The following is a 20,822-nucleotide window of genomic DNA, read 5'->3' on the forward strand; positions in this document are numbered from 1 at the left end:
TTTACTGGCTTGTGGAGAGTGGTTACTTTGTGTTCATATTATTTATATATACAATATTTTCATTATTCTGAAGTTTTATTTGAATTTTAATCATAATTTCGATATTAAATGAATTATTTTTTAGTATATTTGGAGGTTATAATCTTTGTTTATGAGGAAAATGGTCTAAAAAATAATTAATCCAACACAGGACGTATTTTTCAGATTTAAGCCGTGTTGCTCACACTTCCTTTAAGGGTAATATTCATTCATTCCAGATACTTGTGGTATCAAAAGGATTGAGCTCTGGTGGCAGGCACCCTTTCGTGTTATCTCTCTAGATGTTAGCGTTTCTCCCAAACATTTTCGTACGCATCTGGACATCTAGAGCAGTACAGCTTTTTGCATTTCTTATAAAGATGTTCACTCACCCCAGTTGTTTTATGTGTTCTAGGGTTTTCGGGATAACACCAGTAGAATAGAGAATAATAGGTACTGCCTGGGTCCTTTCAATTCTCCATTGTCTCCTTATTTGTATTTCCAGATCTCTGTACCTGGCGATCTTTTCATTGTATTTCTTCTTCTTCTTCTTTATGTGCCGTCTTCTAACCGAAGGTTGGCGACCATCAAACGATAGGTTTCTCTGTTTTGTGCCGCATGTATTATGTTCGCATCTTCTGATATTTGAAACCATTCTCTCAAGTTTCTCAGCCACGATTTCATCTTTTTGCCCAAACCTCTTCTACCTTCAATCTTACCTTCCACGATAAGCTGTAGCAGACTCTACTTATCATTACGGAACACACCAGGTATGACGCTTTTCTTCTTTTAACAGTTGTTAACAATTCCACCTCTTTACCCATTCGTTTTAATACATCTGTGTTGGTCACTCTGTCTGTCCAAGGTATTCTCAGTATGCGTCGATACAGCCACATTTCTAGAGCCGCAACTTCTTTATAGATATTGCTGTTAACGTTCACCCTTCAACTCAGTAAAGTAGCGTAGAGAGTACGTAGCATTTCGTGGCGCGCCATTGGAGATTAACGCTTAGATGGCGGTTGCTTAAGAGCTTTCTCATTTTGATGAATTTGGATCTTGCTATTTCAATTCGGATCTTAATCTCTACGTCTGGGTCCCACTTATCATTTACTGTATATCCCAGATATTTAAATCGGTGTACTCTTTCAATACGTTCGGCTTCAATATTCAGGTCGATATGTTGAATGTTCTTTTTTACTTAACCACCTTGTAAGAAACCTGAACCACTTCCTATGTGTGTAATAATGAGGCGCCTTCCTTTGCCCGAAGGTGCTTTTAAGCCGGTTGAAAGTCCCTCATTAAAAGCCTGTAAAAATTGTTTCTGTACATGAGTGGTTAGGTTAAAATTATTTTTCTTGCAAGGAGGCTGATGTTTTCCAGCGAAATATGCCAAGATGACTGTATTGTGAGGAAATTAAAACAGTCTTATGTTTTACGTTTTGCATCTTATTATTCTTGTTTTTATTCTATTTCTGTGTTTTGCTCTTGCTGTTTTTGTTCTTCTATTTTTGTTCTGTGTTTTCTTGTTTATGCTGTTGTCCTAGTTAATCTTTTTGGTTGAAAAGCATCTCTCTATACATAAAGAAAAATTATAATATAGAATTAAAACTGTGGATTTTGCTTTTCTTTATCTTCATATTTTCATTTTAGATGTTAACAAGTTTAAAAAATCTGATGAAGAAGAGGTAGTGAATGGAAACGAAGATGAAAATGTAGTGAGTACAACAGAAATTGTACAGTAGATGTTAATGAATTAAAATGTATTTTTTAAATAAAATTTTTATTCAGTTTTTATATGTCTTTATTATAATATTTATTTTGGATGTAATTAGATAACACTGAGATACATCAAATCGGTATTTTTTTACCTTGAAATTATACTATTACAGTTTACAAAAAAAAAGTGCAAGCAGATTGCATATTGGCGTTGATTGAATAACCCAAATATTCAATCAACGATATTGGATATTCTCCATACATATAATTTTGATAATATGAAAATCCTCTCCTTCCGTAATCGAGAATAAGTGTGCCTAAGTCGGAAAAACGTCATAAGTATTACTCTTACAATAGCCTCGATAAATTTATTAAAAATACAAGTAAAATTAAGAACAACAAACTATACAGAAACAGGTGTGGTGATGGATCAGATTACAAAGAAAATGACAGTTGACAATTTTAGTTGATCAACCAAAGTTGAATATAACTTGAATTCATTTTTGTTCAAATTCATCAATTAAAACAGAATCAGCAGTTCAATGTAAAATGACGTCGACTGCGGTTGTGCGTGAACGTATAAAAAGTGTTGCTGTTTTGTTACAAGAAGAACTGAGAAGAATTGCTAATGATATGAAATGTAGTCGTAAGAAACGTCGTTTTTGAGTGAGGCAGTGGATTCTAAGAAGAAATAGACTGGGAGCATCACAAACGTTGTTGAAGGAGCAAGCATTAGAGGATAAAGAAGGGTATAGAAATCACTTAAGAATGTCTGAAGAAAAATTTGAGAACCTGCTGTTGAAAGTGCCGAATGATAAAAAACAAGATATAGTGATGCGACAAGCAATCTTACCGAGATTAAAGTTGCAAGTTTTTTTTAAGATATTTAGCTACAGGAGACTTATTTGCAACGCTTGCTCCCATATGTCGAGTACCTAAAAATACCATTTCAAAATTTCTGGGAGAAGTGTGTACAGCTACAAACGATGCGTTACAAGAAGTAAATATGAAAATTGTATAACAAAAAGTAGGTAATATAAAATTTAGTCTATTCTAAGTCTAAGACACCTCTGAGAGCTGCAATAAGTATATCAGACGACTCATGTGAATCTTCTCCGCATACTTGCCTTGTGCACGATTCTTTTGAAGACAAGGATTATTCTGGTTCCATATTGTTTGATAGTGTTGGTGATGGAGATGAATGATAGTCGAAGGTGAAAACGCTGGTGATGGAGTTGTGCAATAATAATAGTCAGAAGATAGAAGGAATATCACGACTGCTGAAAAGAAACAAGAAAAATAATACGCACAAAGAAAAGAAACTATGAACAACAAAAATATGAAGCTATGGAGAGAGACCGGCCCAAACCAGGCTCCAGAGAATGCTATAAAGCAATTTCCTCTGAGAAAAGAGGACATAGAACCAATTCCATCCATACCCTGAGAGACAAGCAAGGCCGTATGACAATCGACGGTAAAGAAGTAACTGTAGAATGGAAAGAGTATTTTAGGGACCTTCTAAACATCATACAGGAAGAACAGCACAAAGAAGAGATCTATATCACAGCCGACATGCTCGTCAAAAATCCCTCCATTGAAGAAACCCAAAACGCCTTAAATAAGCTGAAAAATCACAAAGCGCCGGGTACGGACGATATACCAGCAGAACTTCTGAAATATGGAGGAGACGCACTACGTCGCCAAATCCACCAGCTAATAACGCACATATGGTTACAAGAAAGGATACCAGCACGATGGAAGGAGAACATAATAGTGCCCATCCACAAAAGAGGGGACAAAACAAAATGCGCGAATTATAGAGGAATTTCACTCCTAAACACGGCATATAAAACCCTCTCAAACATCATTCTTAGTAGACTAATCCCTTATGCTGAAAATGTCCTAGGCGAATATCAAGCCGGTTTTAGGGCAAACAGATCAACTATTCACGCTGAGACAACTTCTAGAAAAGGGTAGGGAGTATAACAGACCCATACACAATCTTTTCATAGACTTTCGACAGGCATATGATAGCGTAGAAAGAAGCCAAGTATGGAATGCCATGGCGGAGCTCTCAATACCAAAGAAACTCATTCGGATGACCAAAGTCTGTATGGAGGGTGTAATATCTAAAGTACGTGTAAATAATAAACTGTCTGGCAGCTTTGAAATCAACAGTGGACTCAAACAGGGTGATGCGTTATCTCCACTACTTTTTAACCTTGTATTAGAGAAAGCCATGAGGTCGGCCGAAATAAAAACAGAATTGCTATCGATTCAAGATCCCAAGCTATTACTCGCATATGCAGATGACATAGATCTCGTTGGAGACTCCATCCTATCTACGAAAGACATTTTCAACAAGGTGAAAGGAGCAACAAGTGAAGTAGGGCTGAAGATTAATGAAGAGAAGACGAAATATATGTGTATAAATAGAACGACACGAAGAGACAGAATAGGACAAAATGTGACGATCAACACCTTCAACTTTGAAAGAGTACAACGTTTTAAGTATCTGGGGGCCGTAATCACAGCTGACAAAGATGTTACTGAAGAAATAAAAGACAAAATCCAATCTGCAAACCGCTGTCTATTCGCACTGGATAAGCTCATAAAATCAAAAAATCTTACAAGAAGTTCAAAGATCAAAATCTATAAATCCATCGTCAGACCATGACCGAAGCAAACGAAGAAAAGCTGAGACGCTTTGAACGAAAAATACTTAGAAAAATTTTCGGACCTCGCCATGACATCACCACAAACCAGTATAAGATCAGAACCAATATCGAATTAAAAGCACTCTACAATGACGCCGATATTGTCCAAGAAATTAAATCTCAGCGACTAAGATGGGCAGGCCACGTGCACAGACTGCATAACGATAGACTTGTACAACTGGTATGGGAAGAGATTCCCACAGGCAAAAGACCACTCGGACGTCCCAGAATGCGATGGAGAGATAAAATCCAAGCAGATCTCCGGAAAATGAACATTCCATTTGACCCTAGGTTGATGGAAGACCGAACAAATTGGAAAAAAGTTGTACAGTCAGCCAAGACCCACCCAAGGTTGTAGCGCTACGTGATGATGATGAATAGTCAGAAGATGAACGCACATGTGATGGAATTGTACGATACTCGGGCTGTCTCACTGATAATGAATATATCGATTTCATCATTAACATTACTTTTATTTTTTCACTACCTAATTAAGTTTATCAATTGCTGCGCTTATATTCGAAATATTTTCGTTTTCTGTTCCGTTTGCGATTATGAATAGCACGAAAGACATTTGGTGTCTTTAATTGCTTTGTAGTAGACGGATTGGCAGTTTTTGTGCTTTCTACTTCTATCGCTTCTTTCTGGATCAGAGTATTTTAATTTCAAAGGCACATATAGCGTAATTTTGTTTGCGTGCGTTGAAATCCTACAACATACACAAGGAATAATACGAGGAAAATAAGAATACCATACATAATAAGGATTATCAGAAAAACTTAAAATGATAGGAAATAAATTCAACATTACAACAACATTCAAAACAACAAACACACTGAGATCGATTTTGTCTAAAACCAAACCTAACAATGAACAAGAAAGAACAAAGAATTGTATTTATAAAATACCTTTTATAAAATATCATTTTAAAGTCGTCTACTTTAAAATGTATAATGTATGTCTGAATTGTCAATATAAATGAGTCAGATATAATTAAATTATTAGAAGAATTTTTCACCAAGTAAAAAAAAAAAAACAAAATTTGTTTAATTTACTAATGTTTGTATTTTGAGAACGATTTCCTAAGTGGAAATTGAAACGTCAATAAACTTACTTTAACCTTTAATTATGGCTTATTCCCATTTAAATAGTAATTACTTTAAAATGCCACAAGAAAATAGCTTCAGAACGATATGTGAATAATACTTAAAAGTTAATATACTTAGTTAATATTTTATGAGATATTCCTTATATTTGTAACGCTAAGTAAAAATATATCTGCTCTTTTATACCAAAACAACTTTGGCACGTACAATTCATCTCTTCCACGATGGATTGATTTGCAAACCAATGAATGTTATTTTTTATACATCGTTTTAATAATCTTGATTTTGTTATGTCAGTAATTGTAACAGCAGGAATATCCATTTCGTTGACAATACAACCCAAAGCATCTTCTCATGCATTTCTATTTCTACAGTTATCCATTCGGTGGTCCAACAAACAATCATACTTCTGATACAACTCCAAAAATTTTATCATAATACTTTCAGATCATTTCAGGGTCATTTTTTGAACTATTTTTTATGGTTAATAACTTTCAACACCTAATTATTTAACCTAACCAAACAAACTATCGTGCTTTCAAAATATGTACTAAACATAGTCAAGAAAAGTTGACTACTTAAATCACACGTTTCAAGACAAGCTTCAACTTATAAACAATTTGATATGATTCACCACTTGAACAAGAAAAGTTTATCGGTATAACTCTATTGAACGACAGGTTCTCACTTTATTTTTTTTTCAACTTTTCTTGATCAACTAAAATTGGTTAACTAAACTTGACTAATGAGAACGCGCCTTAAGGAAGAATGTATCGATTATCGCACTGAACGGCACAAGGTAAAAACACACTCGAGAATTGGTGAACAAACCAGCAATAATAATAAATGAGAACATTGAAATCGAAAAATAGGATCCACTCAGCCCTCTAGAAATTAAAGAATAGAAAAATACCGGGACAGGTCATAATCCCAAATAAACTGCTAAAATCAAGACGATCCCAAATTAAAGGCGAACTAGCACCACCATGCTCATGTTTAAATATGGAGATAATCCGTTTCCCTCAAAGTATAGAGGAATAAACTTAGTAGACAAAACATTCAAACTTACGACAAAGATTATAACGAACGATATTAATGCCCGTATATCCTTAGAGGACGAACAACAAGGATTCCGATCAGGCTGATCTTACACAGATTCCGTCTTTGTCCTAAGACAAATAACATGAAAAGTAATAGAATAAAACAAACTTTCCTATATAAGTCTCATTGATTTAGTGAAGACAGTCGACTGTGTCTAACTGAAAGACATCATGCATCTCCTCATTGATAGACAAATTCCATATAATGTAATCAAAACTGTAGAAAACAAATACAAAGAGAATCAAATTTTAGTTAAAACAAACAGAGAACTTAGCATTCCAATATCAGCTGGGAATGGCAATTGTCAGGGCGACTCACTGAACCCGTTGCTGTTTAACATTATTATGGATGAAGCAATAAAGAAAGAAGATAAAGACAAAGATAAAGGAAGCGAAGGAACGCTGGCTGAAGGAGAAATGCGATGAAATCGAAGAGTGCGACAGAAGATATGACTACCACAACATGCACAAAAAGATCAAAGAATTAACAACTAAAAAGAAAACCAATAATCCCCACCTGACACTAATAATAGACGTAGACGGTAACCTTATATCAGACTTTTTAACGATAAACGCAGAGCGACAGTGGACCAAGATGACGACATGACTGGACCCGAAATACTAAGGTCTGAAGTGGAAAAAGCCATTTCATCGCTAAAAAACAACAAAACACCAGGTCCCGACAACATACAGGGCGAGATCATAAAACTCCTATGCGAAACGGATGACCACTTCCTCGATTTTCTGACAGGCCTTTTTAACACCTTTTACGACAAAGGGGAGATTCCGGAGGAATGGCTTCGATCGACCTTTGTAGCCATACCTAAAACACCAAGTGCAAAACACTGTGATCAACACCGCTTAATAAGCTTGATAAATCACATTACCAAAGTTTTCACCAAAATCATACACAATAGAATATATAACAAATGTGAAGCAAATATATCGGAGTCGCAAATATTCGGATTCCGAAGCGCATTGGGCACAAGAGAGGCGATCTTCAGTCTGCAAGTTTTATTTCAAATATGCAGAGACATGCACAAGGACGTCCACTTGTGCTTCATCGACTTCTCCAAGGCGTTTGACAAGGTCAAACATGATAAACTCATGGAAATGCTCAGGAAGATGCATATTGATGGCAAGGATCTGCGCATAATAACCAGTCTCTATTATAACCAAAGTGCTGAGATAAAGATGGGCAACTTACACAGTGGGAAGATAGATATTAAAAAGGGTGTACGACAGGGATGCGTCCTCTCGCCGCTCCTGTTCAATATATACTTTTTTTTGGGAATCTGGTGCCATAAAGACATTCAAAATAGCAAATCAGCAAATTTTAACCTAAAACCCAATAAAGTCCAACAAGTGCAAAGAAAGAAATGTAGTTCAGTTTATGAAAATAAAATAGCATTAAAAAAAGGCAAATAATATTGGTCGTTTAGTGATGCACGCGGAACTTCCCGTCCCGCCTTTTGTCCAGCATTTTGTCCCAAGGGACGAGATAGCAATTTTGCTACGGGACAAGAGAACGATTTTTCTGTGAGTAAATAAGTTTATTAATCGACTACCTCGACAAAAAAATTAAATAAATACTGACCAAAATAAGGACAAAAAATGCAATCTTATTAAAACTTTCTTTGCAGTTAGATCTTCTATCTTTCAAAGTCGATATGGTATTGAAAACATCCTTTGTCGTCAGGTTAACATCAAGAGATTTTGTTTGTAGAAGCCGGCTTAGTGACAATGTTAATTTTAGTATGTTAATCAGTGACATAATTGACACTAGAAACTCTAATGTGCATAAAGAATTAAGCAAAATTGATGCAAGTGTAGCAGTCTTGGGATCCTTCCATGTTGAGATATATTTTAGTGCTTCAATTATATGTAAATGCCAGATCTGAACTGGATTGCGCTTTCATGGCGCTCAACCCATCTTGTTTTGCATAAACTTGTTTTGCTCGAGTTTCAGTTTTAAAATTTCGTTTCTTTTAACTGACATGTTAAAAAATGATATTACTGATTTCATTGTTCCCACTGTGTTTGTGATGGACTGACTATACATTAATAGAAGTTGAAAGGGAGTTGTTTAGAATATGATTTAGGCAAGGACATCTAACTGCATTTGTTGCAACCTTTTTTATTTCTGTTATTGCACAAACTGATTCAGAGCTCATTACGCTCAACTGTCAGTACTGATTCCTACACATTTCTTTGGATCTAAGTGCAGTTCTTTCAACAAGTTTATTATTATTTTTCCCAAGTCTTCTCCTGTCAGGCGATGTCTTCTCCTGTCAGGCGATGTCTTCTCCTCTTTCTTGATTTTCACTAATTATTTTTATGTTCTCATAACCGTCAATGAACTTGACAAAGTCTTCACGAATGTTGTTATTGTGTACGTATCTCAAATTTAGAGAAAACTATAAACATTCGAACTGCAAAAATTTATATTTTTAATTCGGGGGGGGGGGGGGGCATACCCCTTCTCTGGTCCCGCCCAGGAAGTATATGCCTGTTTCATTAATTTTGAGAAGGCATTTGACAGGGTGCAGCATAATCGTCTTAAAGAAATTTTGTTAAATAAAAACATAGACAGTAGAGACATTAGAATTATATTTATGTAACCTCTATTGGAATCAAGCAGCGAAAGTGAAAGTTTGCACCTTGCTCAACAACTAAATATATATTGCAAAGATTATGGACTACAAATAAATTTAAAGAAAACCAAGTTCATGGTATTTACAAAAGCCCAAAACATCAAAGTTAAGCTAGTATTAGATAATACAGAAATTGAACAAATATCTTCGTACAAATATCTTGGAGCGTGGATCAGAATACTGATCACACAAAAGAAATAAGAGGCCGAATTGAAATTGCACAGTCAACTTGTAATAGAATGAGAAAACTTCCTGTAATCGCAATATCAATATAACGCTTCCTATAAGAATGCTTCGATGTTATATTTTTTCCACCTTTTTGTATGGGATTGAGGCCTGAAAACTGAAACAATCCAACATTAGAAACCTGGAAGCATTCGAAATATGATGTTACCGATGTATTCTGAAAATATCATGGATGGATTCCAAAAAACGCACAAGCTCTGGAACAACTAGGAAAACAATGCGAAGTTTTAAATTCCATAAAAATCAGGAAGTTAAAATACTTGGGGCATATTCCAGAAGAAGCGTAGAAAGACGTAAAATCTCGTAGCTACGAAATCTCCGTGAATGGTTTGGATGCAGTTCGATTAAACTATTCAGGCGCATAATCAACAAAATTATAATTGCCAGAATGATTTTCAATCTCCGATAGGAGCGGAACATGAAGAAGAACTATCAGGCGACGTTGGAGCAGAAATAAGAGAACAAACAACGAGGACAACAACACTTTGTGGCATTTGTGGAAATATTCTTCTAGACAGGGAAAAAATTGAAGACATAAGGAATATTTGTTTGGGTAGATGATATTAACGGTTGGGTGCTAAACAGAAAAAGAGTGGAATGAATATATTAGCAGAATGGACAAATCGACAGAAGAATGTTGAGAATCGTGATAAATCGTCAACTAAATGGAGAAGTATAGGCTGACCCCGAAAAAAGTGGAGCTACAATCTGAACATTGATGCAGGTGAATAAAGTTTAAACAGTCGATTCGCCTAGAATCAAGAAGAAAAAAAAATAGACTAATATTGTGTGTAATAGTGTGTAATCATAAAACACAAACAAATAAAGATCATAAACTCATTTATCACTGCAACGCGAACGATGAGAGAAGATTGAATCTTAGCAAGACCTTTTACAACGGGGCGTTGCTGATATACTACTACTAACAAACATATTCAAGATACTGTAGCGAGAGTAGCGAGATTAAATAAAACGAGCGGTTCGAATTTATATAAACATATTTAATTACTATTTAACTGGGAATAAGCCACAATTAAAGGTTAAAATACGTTTATTGAATTTTAATACGTTTAAATAAACGTATTTTAACCTTTAATTGTGGCTTATTCCCAGTTAAATAGTAATTAATTTAAAATGCCACAAGAAAATAGCTTCAGAACAATATAAACATATTTATTTATAAGTTTACAGTTCGGTAATACCTTATCAACTAAAACTCCCTCAATCATCGTTACTTATATATATATATATATATATATATATATATATATATATATATATATATATATATATATATATATATATATATATATATATATATATATATATATATATATATATATATATTATGTACGAGAATATTCTGGAGTAGACCACCTCTAATTCGTCTCATCGAAAGCGCATCGAAGACGGGCGCTATTGAAATGCCAACTCTTGAGTTTTCTAGATTTATCCTTCTAAGAATGATGACGCATCGGAGATGGGCTATTTCGTTACACTGCTCCCCTCTTAGATCTGAGCGTCCTGATCAGCAAGTCCAGAGGTAGGCCCAGGATGGCGGAATCTACAGAGTCCTCATAGCTCTTCATGAACCCCTCAAGAAGAAATAACAGTCTACAGATTTTGAAGGACACGATCTTTTCGGGTTAATACAACACACAGTAATTCGTACGCCGGTTTCTCGGAAGATCACTTCAAGCATGCTTCTGACAATCTTCCAATCCAGATTTTCTAGTGCGTGGCCTATCTTGGGTAAGGCCAAATTCTTGATGTTATAATTGCACACGATTTTCTTCAAATTAGTTAGAGCACGCCATATATCCTCGTAGCTTGCCCTGTCTTTATACGACTTCCTGGTCACCATATACAGCAAAGATCGAGGACCATCTTCTAATCTCAGTACTCTTCCAACTTTAGGCTTCTTGATTTGGTATCGCATAGGCGTCAGTCCATTTCGTAAAATAATCCATGGCTACCAGGATATATTTATTTTCATCATTTGTCTCTGGAACTCGACCTGCAATGTCGATTGCTACTCGTTTCATAGGACTACCAACATTGTACTGTTTCATGGGTGCCCTCTTTATACCAACTGGACCATTACTGGTTGCACACAGTTCACATTTCCGGCACCATCTTCTTACATCATCTTTACAGTTCACCCAATAGAACCGTTCTCGAACCTTTTGCAGAGTCTTCGTGATACCAAAGTGTCCACCTGATGCACCGTCATGCAACTAACGCAATACTTCTGTCACTTTACTTTTAGGTACAATCAATTGAAGCTTAGATTCTGTACCGTCATCGTTCTCAAAGGTTCTGTACACAAGATCATCTTTTAGCACTAGGCAATTCCATTGACTCCAGTAACACTTGACTTCGAGACTACATGCACTAATGTCTTGCCAAGAAGGTCTTTCACTTCGACGCATCCAATCCAATACTCTTTTTATACATGGATCATCTGCTTGAGCGTCTTGTAGCTCTTGAGGCTGCCATTGATCATTAATGACGGTGGTTTGTCTGACGGGGCAAAGTCGTTCTTCTAATTTAAGACAGTGATTACAATTTGCACTGCACGGCCGTCTCGAGAGGGCATCAGCATTTAAATGAACTCTTCCAGCCATGTGTTCGATCTCGTAATCATATTCTTGTAATCGTTCTAACCATCTTGCAATTCTCTCCTGGTAACGCAATAGTTTCTTTCTGGTTTCGACAAGACTTTGCTAAAGTAAGCGATAATTTTCTCCTGCCCATCTTGGATTTGGGAGAGAACAGCTCCTATTGCACTGTTGCTGGCATCGGTGTCCAACACAAATTTTCCTACCTGTCTAGGGTAGCTTAAAGTCGGTGCACTGATCAGAGCCATTTGTAAGTATTCGAAAGCTCTTTGACACTCTTCGCTCCATGTATATTCTTTGCCCTCTTCTGTCAACTTTGTTAATGGCTTGGAGATGTTGGCAAATCCTTTGACAAAACGTCGGTAATATGTACATAGACCAAGGAAACTTCTAATTTCGTATTTATCTCTTGGTACTGGCCAATTCTTAATTGCTGCAAGTTTTTCAGGATCAGCTGTTACACCATTACTTGCTACAATATGTCCCAAGTACTTCACTTCTCGTCGAAACAAGTGACATTTCTTTGGACTTAACTTCAAATTCGCTGCCCGCAATCGTTGAAAGACTTCTGTCAGATTCTTGGCATGCTCATCGAAGGATCTTCCAACCACAATTACGTCATCCAAATAAACCAGGCATGTTTTCCATGTTAGACCACTTAAAACTGCCTCCATTAATCTCTCAAATGTAGCAGGAGCATTACATAAACCAAAGGGCATAACTGTGAACTGCCAAAGCCCTGACCCTATCGAGAATGCGGTTTTTCCCGATCAGCTGGCTCCATGTCTACTTGCCAATATCCACTTTTTAGATCGAGTGTGGAGAATAAACGAGAACCAGAAAGAGTATCCAAAGTATCGTCTAGTCTGGGCAAAGGGTAACTATCTTTTTTAGTTACCGCATTGAGCTGTCGATAGTCAATACAAAAATGCGTTGAACCATTTTTCATCTTTACCAGCACTACTGGTGATGTCCATGGACTGTTTGATGGTTCAATTACCCCTTGTTTGTTCATATCTTTGATGCTGTCTTTGGCTTCATCTCTTTTCGCAAATGGAAGTCGTCTATGTTGTTGTCTGATTGGCTGAGCGTCTTCGGTATTAATTTTATGCTTTACTATGCTTGTTTTGCCCTTATCATTCTTATCAATGGCAAACAAATCTTGAAATTCTATCAGCATAGACTTTACTTTTTTAGTTCGTTCATCATCAAGATATTGGCACGTTTTAATCACAATCTCAACAAGCTCCTTTGGATACTTAGATTTCGATGGTTTCTCATTAGTATTCAAAGAACAAATCGAAGCTACGGGAACACACTGTCCGATCAAAGTTCTTTTACTTAAGTTAATAGCAGTTCCCTTTAAATTCACAACTCTTACAGGAATGACATCACGAATTCTCACCAAAGCTTTGCCATTAGGAACTCGGCATTGTTCACATCTTCGATCATCCTTAAACTTCCCTCTCGGCATTAACCATCAGGTCATCAAAATTTTATCACTATTACCGGGTATTGTTACGTCATAAGTAGTTATTAAGCTGATAACATCTTCTTTGTCTTCATGAAACGGGAACTCTTCACCACTGATCTCGAGAACTCCATCTTTGATATTCAATACAGCCTCAACTTTCTTTAGTAAATCCAACCCCAATATGAACCCGTCGGAAATCTCTGCAATTAATACTCTATGTTTCATTGTTGTCTGGCCAATGGATACTGACATATTAGCCTCGCCATATGTATTAATTATCTCACCAGTTGCTGTTCTAAGCTTTACTGTTGCAGGCGATAATTTAAGATGGCCTCGTACAACTTCTGGACGTGCAATAGTTCTTGTTGCACCTGTATCTACCAAAAACGATCTACATATATTATTGATGCGACCCTCGATGTACAAGCTATGAATTCCACCGAAGGACGTAATGTTAACAGTTACTATGGGGGCTGTGTTTCTCGAGGTCGGCAGTTGCCCCTTGGTGTCGACCCTTTCTAGTTTTCCGACTGTTGTATCATTTTCTTTCAATTACGGCGAATATGACCTACGTCACCACAATTCCAACATCTGGGCTGGCGTCTATTCGGCATCGTGTTACGAACTACTTTTCGTACCATTTCTTCCAGACGTTCATCGTTTGGTTCGTCGCCTTCTTCAATGGTTCTTACTCGATGGCTCCGTGAAGTTTGACTAGCTGTTTCATGTTCCAAGGCGAGCGCTTCATCTAGCACTTTCGGTCTTGCTAGTCGTAAAGCTTTCTATAATTCACTTTCTTTTAACCCATTGACGAAGGTACCTACAGCAATTTCTTCCAAAATGTTGTCTGGTACTTCCGGATAAACCAACCGCACTATACGAGCAACATCTGCTTCAAACTCTTGCAAATTTTCACTCACTCGTTGAATTCTACTTCTTAGTTGCGCCTTGTAGACTTGTTGTAGATGGGCATCTCCGTAACGTTTGTCTCGTCGGGTAAACAAGGTCTGGTAACATTTTTCTTGACCCTTATCGATCTTAGGATATCTGCAGCATCACCTCGTAAAGCAGCAGTAAATGAAACAGCTTTTTCTTGTTCTGTCCAATGATTGGCTGTTGCAATAGCTTCAAATTGTCTAAGGTATATGGACCAAGAAGACTTTCCATCAGATGGTAACAATTTGAATCTCATATGATGTGTCGTTTCGTCTCTAGGTGATTCTTCTTTCACTACCGGATCTAAGGCTACTGTATTAACTGGTGGTAGCACTTTTGTATTGGTTATCATACTCTCTAACTGTTTGATCTTCTCTTCTACGTTGTTTACATTTTTCTGTATCTGATCGAATGTTTTAGAGACTTCTTCAAATTTCTCATTGTTCTGAGTACATACTTCGTCGAATCTTCTAGAAACCTTTTCGAGTTTCTCGGCGTTTTGTCTAGCTACTTCTTTAAGAATATATATGCATAAAATCTTTCATAATTTTTTTTAAAAGTTTCTTCAATCATTTGCGAGACATTTTCAAATTTCTCGTTGAATCTTCTAGACACATTTTCGAATTTACTATCATTTTTTCTAGAACTCTCTTCGATCTTAATTAAAAGTGCTTCTTCTGCTGATTGAAAATGGAATATCTCTGGGTCATCTCCATTCTTGTTAAGAACATTCTTCAGTCATTCTTGGAGGATCTTCTTGGACCCGCTGCAGTCTTCATCGCGTTGTTCTAGTTGCAAAGCATCTTTGGTTAGGCACACACGTATTTTTTAAATGTTCTTTTTTTACAAAGATCACTACCGAACTACGCGGCTGTTTCCGACGAACAATACTTTTCAAAAGTTCAAAAGTCTTTTTTTTTATTTAGCAATCACTGCTGAATTTATTTCTAAATCTCACACCGTAACACCAACTGTAGCGAGATTAAATAAAACGAGCGGTTCGAATTTATATAAATATATTTATTTTTAAGTTTACAGTTCGGTAATACCTTATCAACTAAAACTCCCTCAATCATCGTTACTTATATATATATATATATATATATATATATATATATATATATATATATATATATATATATATATATATATATATATATATATGAAAATTACTGAGTTCTCGGGAAGAACCGCGTTGAGAATTTAAAACTCGACGTTTCGGCACCCATTTTGGAGCCATTATCAAGAGGGAAACGGTTCGGTTCGAGTTCGGGGTCTCAATCTGCCTACTCCCCTCACTCGAGACGTACCAGTATCGTGTTCTATATTACAAGAACTGTCTCTCGGCACTGAGGTCTCAATCTGCCTACTCCCCAGTGTCACTCGACACTGGGGAGTAGGCAGATTGAGACCTCAGTGCCGAGAGACAGTTCTTGTAATATAGAACACGATACTGGTACGTCTCGAGTGAGGGGAGTAGGCAGATTGAGACCCCGAACTCGAACCGAACCGTATCCCTCTTGATAATGGCTCCAAAATGGGTGCCGAAACGTCGAGTTTTAAATTCTCAACGCGGTTCTTCCCGAGAACTCAGTAATTTTCATTTATCTGACCGCGGAAACTTATCCGAACATATATATATATATATATATATATATATATATATATATATATATATATATATTTGTATATATATAGATATATATATATATATATACACAAGTTCCTATGTACAAGCATATTCTGGAGTAGCCCACCTCTAATTCGTCTCATCGAAAGCGCATCGAAGACGGGCGCTATTGAAATGCCAACTTTTGAGTTTTCTAGATTTATCCTTCTAAGAATTATGACGTATCGGAGATGGGCTATTTCGTTACACTGCTCCCCTCTTAGATCTGAGCGTCCTGATCAGCAACTCCAGAGGTAGGCCCAGGATGGCGGAATCTACAGAGTTCTCCAACTTTTCATGAACCCCTCAAGAAGAAATAACAGTCTACAGATTTTGAAGGACACGATCTCTTCGGGTTAATACAACACATGGGGCTATTTCGTTACAATACGTTATATTCATTTTATTCTATATCCCCTAAATAATGGAGACAGGTTAGGGTCTACTTCTAATAGACCTATTGGTCTCCTCCTGATTTCAAATAGAACAATTTGCATAGCAACTAGACACATTCACTACCTTCATAGACAAAGAGGGGGCTTTGATAATACCTCAATGTTATATATTAGTGCTAAAATGGCAAGAAAGGTATTCAACATATTGTCAAATGGACACAATCTATGCTTATAGACCTTTTCATCACAATTTTTTGTGGGTATGCGTCAGTATAACTCATTTTTTTTTACCGTTTTTATAAACCAGCGTGTTAAAATATCTGTGAATACATAATTAAGATAAAAGATACTAAAGAAAGTATAGTTCTTAAAAAAAAAGAAAGAAATACGAAAATAAAGAAAAAGTGCCTCAATTAGCTAATATATTTTTTAATAAATTATTCTTGATATACTAACTTACGTGGCGAACTTCGTACCATCTTAGAATGAAATAATGTGTCTAAAAAATTAACAGACAATAAAACCAAAAAAAAAACACTTAAACATATTATGCATGAACAAAGTTGAATCAATTTAATGCTTTCTGATAAAAATATTTTAATTTTTTTTGCGTTAAATAAATATACAACGATGAAGGTTTTCCGACATGCGAATACCTGCTCATGTCCGAAACATGAAAACTCTACGTTAATTCCGTAAACTCAATGGTTGGCTTTGTGATTTGTTCATTTTCATTCCAGAAGCCAGAAGCACCGAAAATTGTAAACGTTTAAAATCAAATGGTACGTTCGTTGAAATCATTAGTATACGCGAGATCAAGACATTCCCTCCTTTGTATTTTTTCTTGCTGATCATTGTCCAAATGACATTATTCATTAGACTTTTCAGTTAGTTTTATTTCATTGCACAGTAGAGGTTAATTAATGTTACGCAGCACAATGACAACTGATCCTACTTTTAATTGTAAATTATATAAAAGTATTAAAAAAAAAAAATAAAAAAAATAATAAAAATATATTCAATCGAATATACATATAAAATTTCATAAAAATCAGTCAAGCCGTTTCAAAGGAGCGTGGCAACCAACTCTGTGACGCTAATTTCGTTATTAAAAAATAGGCTTTGGTAATAGAAGGGTCAAAATTAAGGGTTATCGTATTGTGTAATGCCACGCCTAAAAAAAAAAAAAATAAAAAAATAAAATTTTGTCCAAAAAATAAAAAAATGTTTGGGATGGACCACACTTGAGGTATGAAAAATAGATCACGACCGATTATCATACCTACCGAATATAAATAAAAAATTTCATTAAAATCGGTGAAGCGGTTTCGGAGGAGTATGGCAACTAACTGTGTGACACTAATATAGCTATTAACAAATAGGGGTTAGTAATAGAAGGGTGAAAATTAAGGGCTACTGTATTTCTAAATCGGTTCAGCCATTTCGGAGAAGTATGATAATTAACTCTGTAATACCAATATGACTATTAAAAAAGAGGTTAGTAAGAGAGGAGTAAAAATTAAGGTCTGTATGTATTTTTTAATGCCACCACCCATCTAAATTCTTAACTGCGCCCGATACTGTTTAACTTCGGTGATCTAACGAAAACTGGTAAATTCATTGTGGTATGGCTATTGCCCAATCTATCAATACGGACATTTATTTTGTTAATCCTAGTTTCCTTTGTTAGTCATAGTATCGCGTCATCTATTAGTAATATTGGGATTTAAAATAAGAGAAAAACTGTTTCTGAAGTCTTTTTGTACAATTTTTTGAAAATTATCTTTTACACAATCGGTCAGATAGCCAAGCGGGCTAGGCGGCTGATTCTCATTCGCTTCACTGTCGAATGGTTCAGTGGATGTGGGTTCGAGCACCATCTCGGTGTACAGAAAAATAAAAAAGGTTAACGCAGCAGTTTAAAATTCTAAATGAATCTGCGGCTTAGACTAGAATATGCTGGTGTCTGATCGGCCTATGGTGGAGCAGTACGGCAAGAGATAAGGGCTTGCGATTCGGTGATACTCCTCCATAGATCCCTACCGGGGATCCCTATATATATATATATATCTTTTACACAAACCTTCTCCTGATTATAACAAACACAACAAAAAAAGAATTATCTAATTTGATGCAGTTCCTAGACGTGAAGTTAAACGTCACTTTATGTTGAAATGAACTACAACTGTAAACGTAAAGTTGTATAAAACATTTTGTATAAGAGTATAATGTTACTGTTTGTATGGGAAATAAATCCGTTGCTTCTACTCTTTTCTCACCTATCTCACAAATCGATTCAGTCGTTTTCGATTTATTATAAACAGTTATAAAAACAAAATGATGTTTGGTAAACCTCATTTTATGATATTTTATACCTACATGGATCAAATGAACTAAAACTGTAGAGGTGAAGTCGTATAAAAAACTTTGAATTTACAATTAAAAAAAATAGGGGTCATTAATCGAGATAAACAATATCCTATCTCCTAAGTTGGACCAACAAATACACTTTCACAAAATTTTATTGCAATCGGTTTAGTGGTTTTTGAATATTAGCTTGGGCAAACACCGTGACACGAGATTTTTATATATAAAGATGTACGAAAAGAAACAACGAAGCAGTGTCGTTATGGAGTATGTAAGAGTGATTCAGGCAACCTGAGGCTCTGTTCACTCTATTCACTTGAATCCAATTCAAATTCTGTTTTGAGCTTTAAGCAGCTAGATAGTGTGATGCCTAGATATTTAAACACTGCCTGGGATAATTGCATGGTAGATTGGGTTGCTCTACGGTTACCACAGTCGTTTCCAATTCCAGATAAAATGTGGAGGATGATTAGCAAGGTTAGCAACCTACCAATCGTAAAAACGAATACTGCTCAAAGAAACAATGTACAGCATTGAAACTGGGTTGATACTATGAAGACTACCACGGCAAGAAATAAGCCAAGCGAAAAATATCCAAAAACCAGATGAAAATTACCACATGGAATATCAGATCGCTTAACTCAAGAGACTAAGAAATAACCAAAGTGCTGAAAGAGAAACAAATAGACATTTTACTGGTCTAAAACAGTTAATTACTGAGTTGACCGATAAAAATTGTCAAGCTCTTGTTGATGCAAAAAAGTCGAAGAAAAATAAACTACTACCTCAACAACTAACATTTATTCAGATCAATTATGCTTGTGTATTAGATGTTATTTTAAAGTTGGAATCAAATATGTGGTTAGGGGTAGAATCTGTGAGTATAATTAATAGCTTGTAAATATCTATTAATAGTTTTAGTAGCACTGTCGGGGGAAAATAAAAGAAACATTGAAACACGTATTGTAACGTAACTCAAATATATTGAGATCTCTTTTAAGTAAATGTGACTAAAATTCTTTCTCGTGACTTTGTGGGAAATTTTAATATAGATACTCAATCATACAATAGTTTAACACATGCTCCAATCGCATCTGTTGATGTAGAACGCAGCTTTTCTGTTTACAAGTATATGTACTAAGATCGAATACATAAGTTTCTGCTAGATAATTTAAAAAAAAATTAATTATTTATTGTTTCTTTAATAGCAGTGATATCATAAGTTAATACCATCAGTGATACACTCATAAAATTAATAACACAAGCATACATTTTTTTCATGAAAAAGTGGTTCAAGTTTAATAGGTGTCTTATAGTAAATGGGGCGTGCTGATCACGAATCTGTGATTAGTTTTTTGCCAGTACGTCAGGTTTTCAAGGAAAGTGTGTTTGAAATTTTTCATAGAAACTGCCAAAAATACTGAGAAAATATTTATTAAAACTAATTTTAATAGAAATCTAGACTGCAAAATTGAGTTGGTCAAAAGAAAAACAATGCAGTATAATCTACGTTAGTCTAATCGTTGTTTTTTTTTAATAACATCGTTCTCTCTTTCCGTGAAAACTGTGTTTTTCAATTTTCTTTTTGTGGATTTTTCCAGTGTGTGAAAGGAGCCTCTTTTCAAGGTCCAGCAGTAATCAGCCATCATTTTAATATTCCATCTTCTTTGGTAACGCCTCTTCACCTCCTTTATGTCTTGATGGAACCTTTCTCCCAGTTCCTTACTGACAGCTCCGAGATTTTCAGGAAAATAGTCAACGCGTAAATCCGGAAAATTAAGTTTAACCCTCATATTGCATTCC

General features: G+C 35.7%; 1 protein-coding gene and 1 pseudogene across 1 annotated transcript in view; one reads left to right on the plus strand and one right to left on the minus strand.

The window, feature by feature from the left end:
- Positions 1-1,810, plus strand: part of Nsun2 (tRNA (cytosine(34)-C(5))-methyltransferase Nsun2) — a 35,896-nt gene extending 34,086 nt beyond the window's left edge. The window contains exon 13 of the mRNA XM_072520268.1: positions 1,669-1,810. Coding sequence (XP_072376369.1) covers positions 1,669-1,760 — 92 coding nt within the window. The 3' untranslated portion in view covers positions 1,761-1,810. The remainder of the gene's footprint in view (positions 1-1,668) is intronic.
- Positions 1,811-2,782: 972 nt separating this feature from the next.
- On the minus strand, positions 2,783-5,879 carry LOC140435908 (uncharacterized; annotated as a pseudogene).
- Positions 5,880-20,822: the final 14,943 nt, after the last annotated feature.

Source organism: Diabrotica undecimpunctata, chromosome 1, assembly GCF_040954645.1.
Source record: "Diabrotica undecimpunctata isolate CICGRU chromosome 1, icDiaUnde3, whole genome shotgun sequence".
Lineage (NCBI taxonomy): Eukaryota > Metazoa > Arthropoda > Insecta > Coleoptera > Chrysomelidae > Diabrotica > Diabrotica undecimpunctata.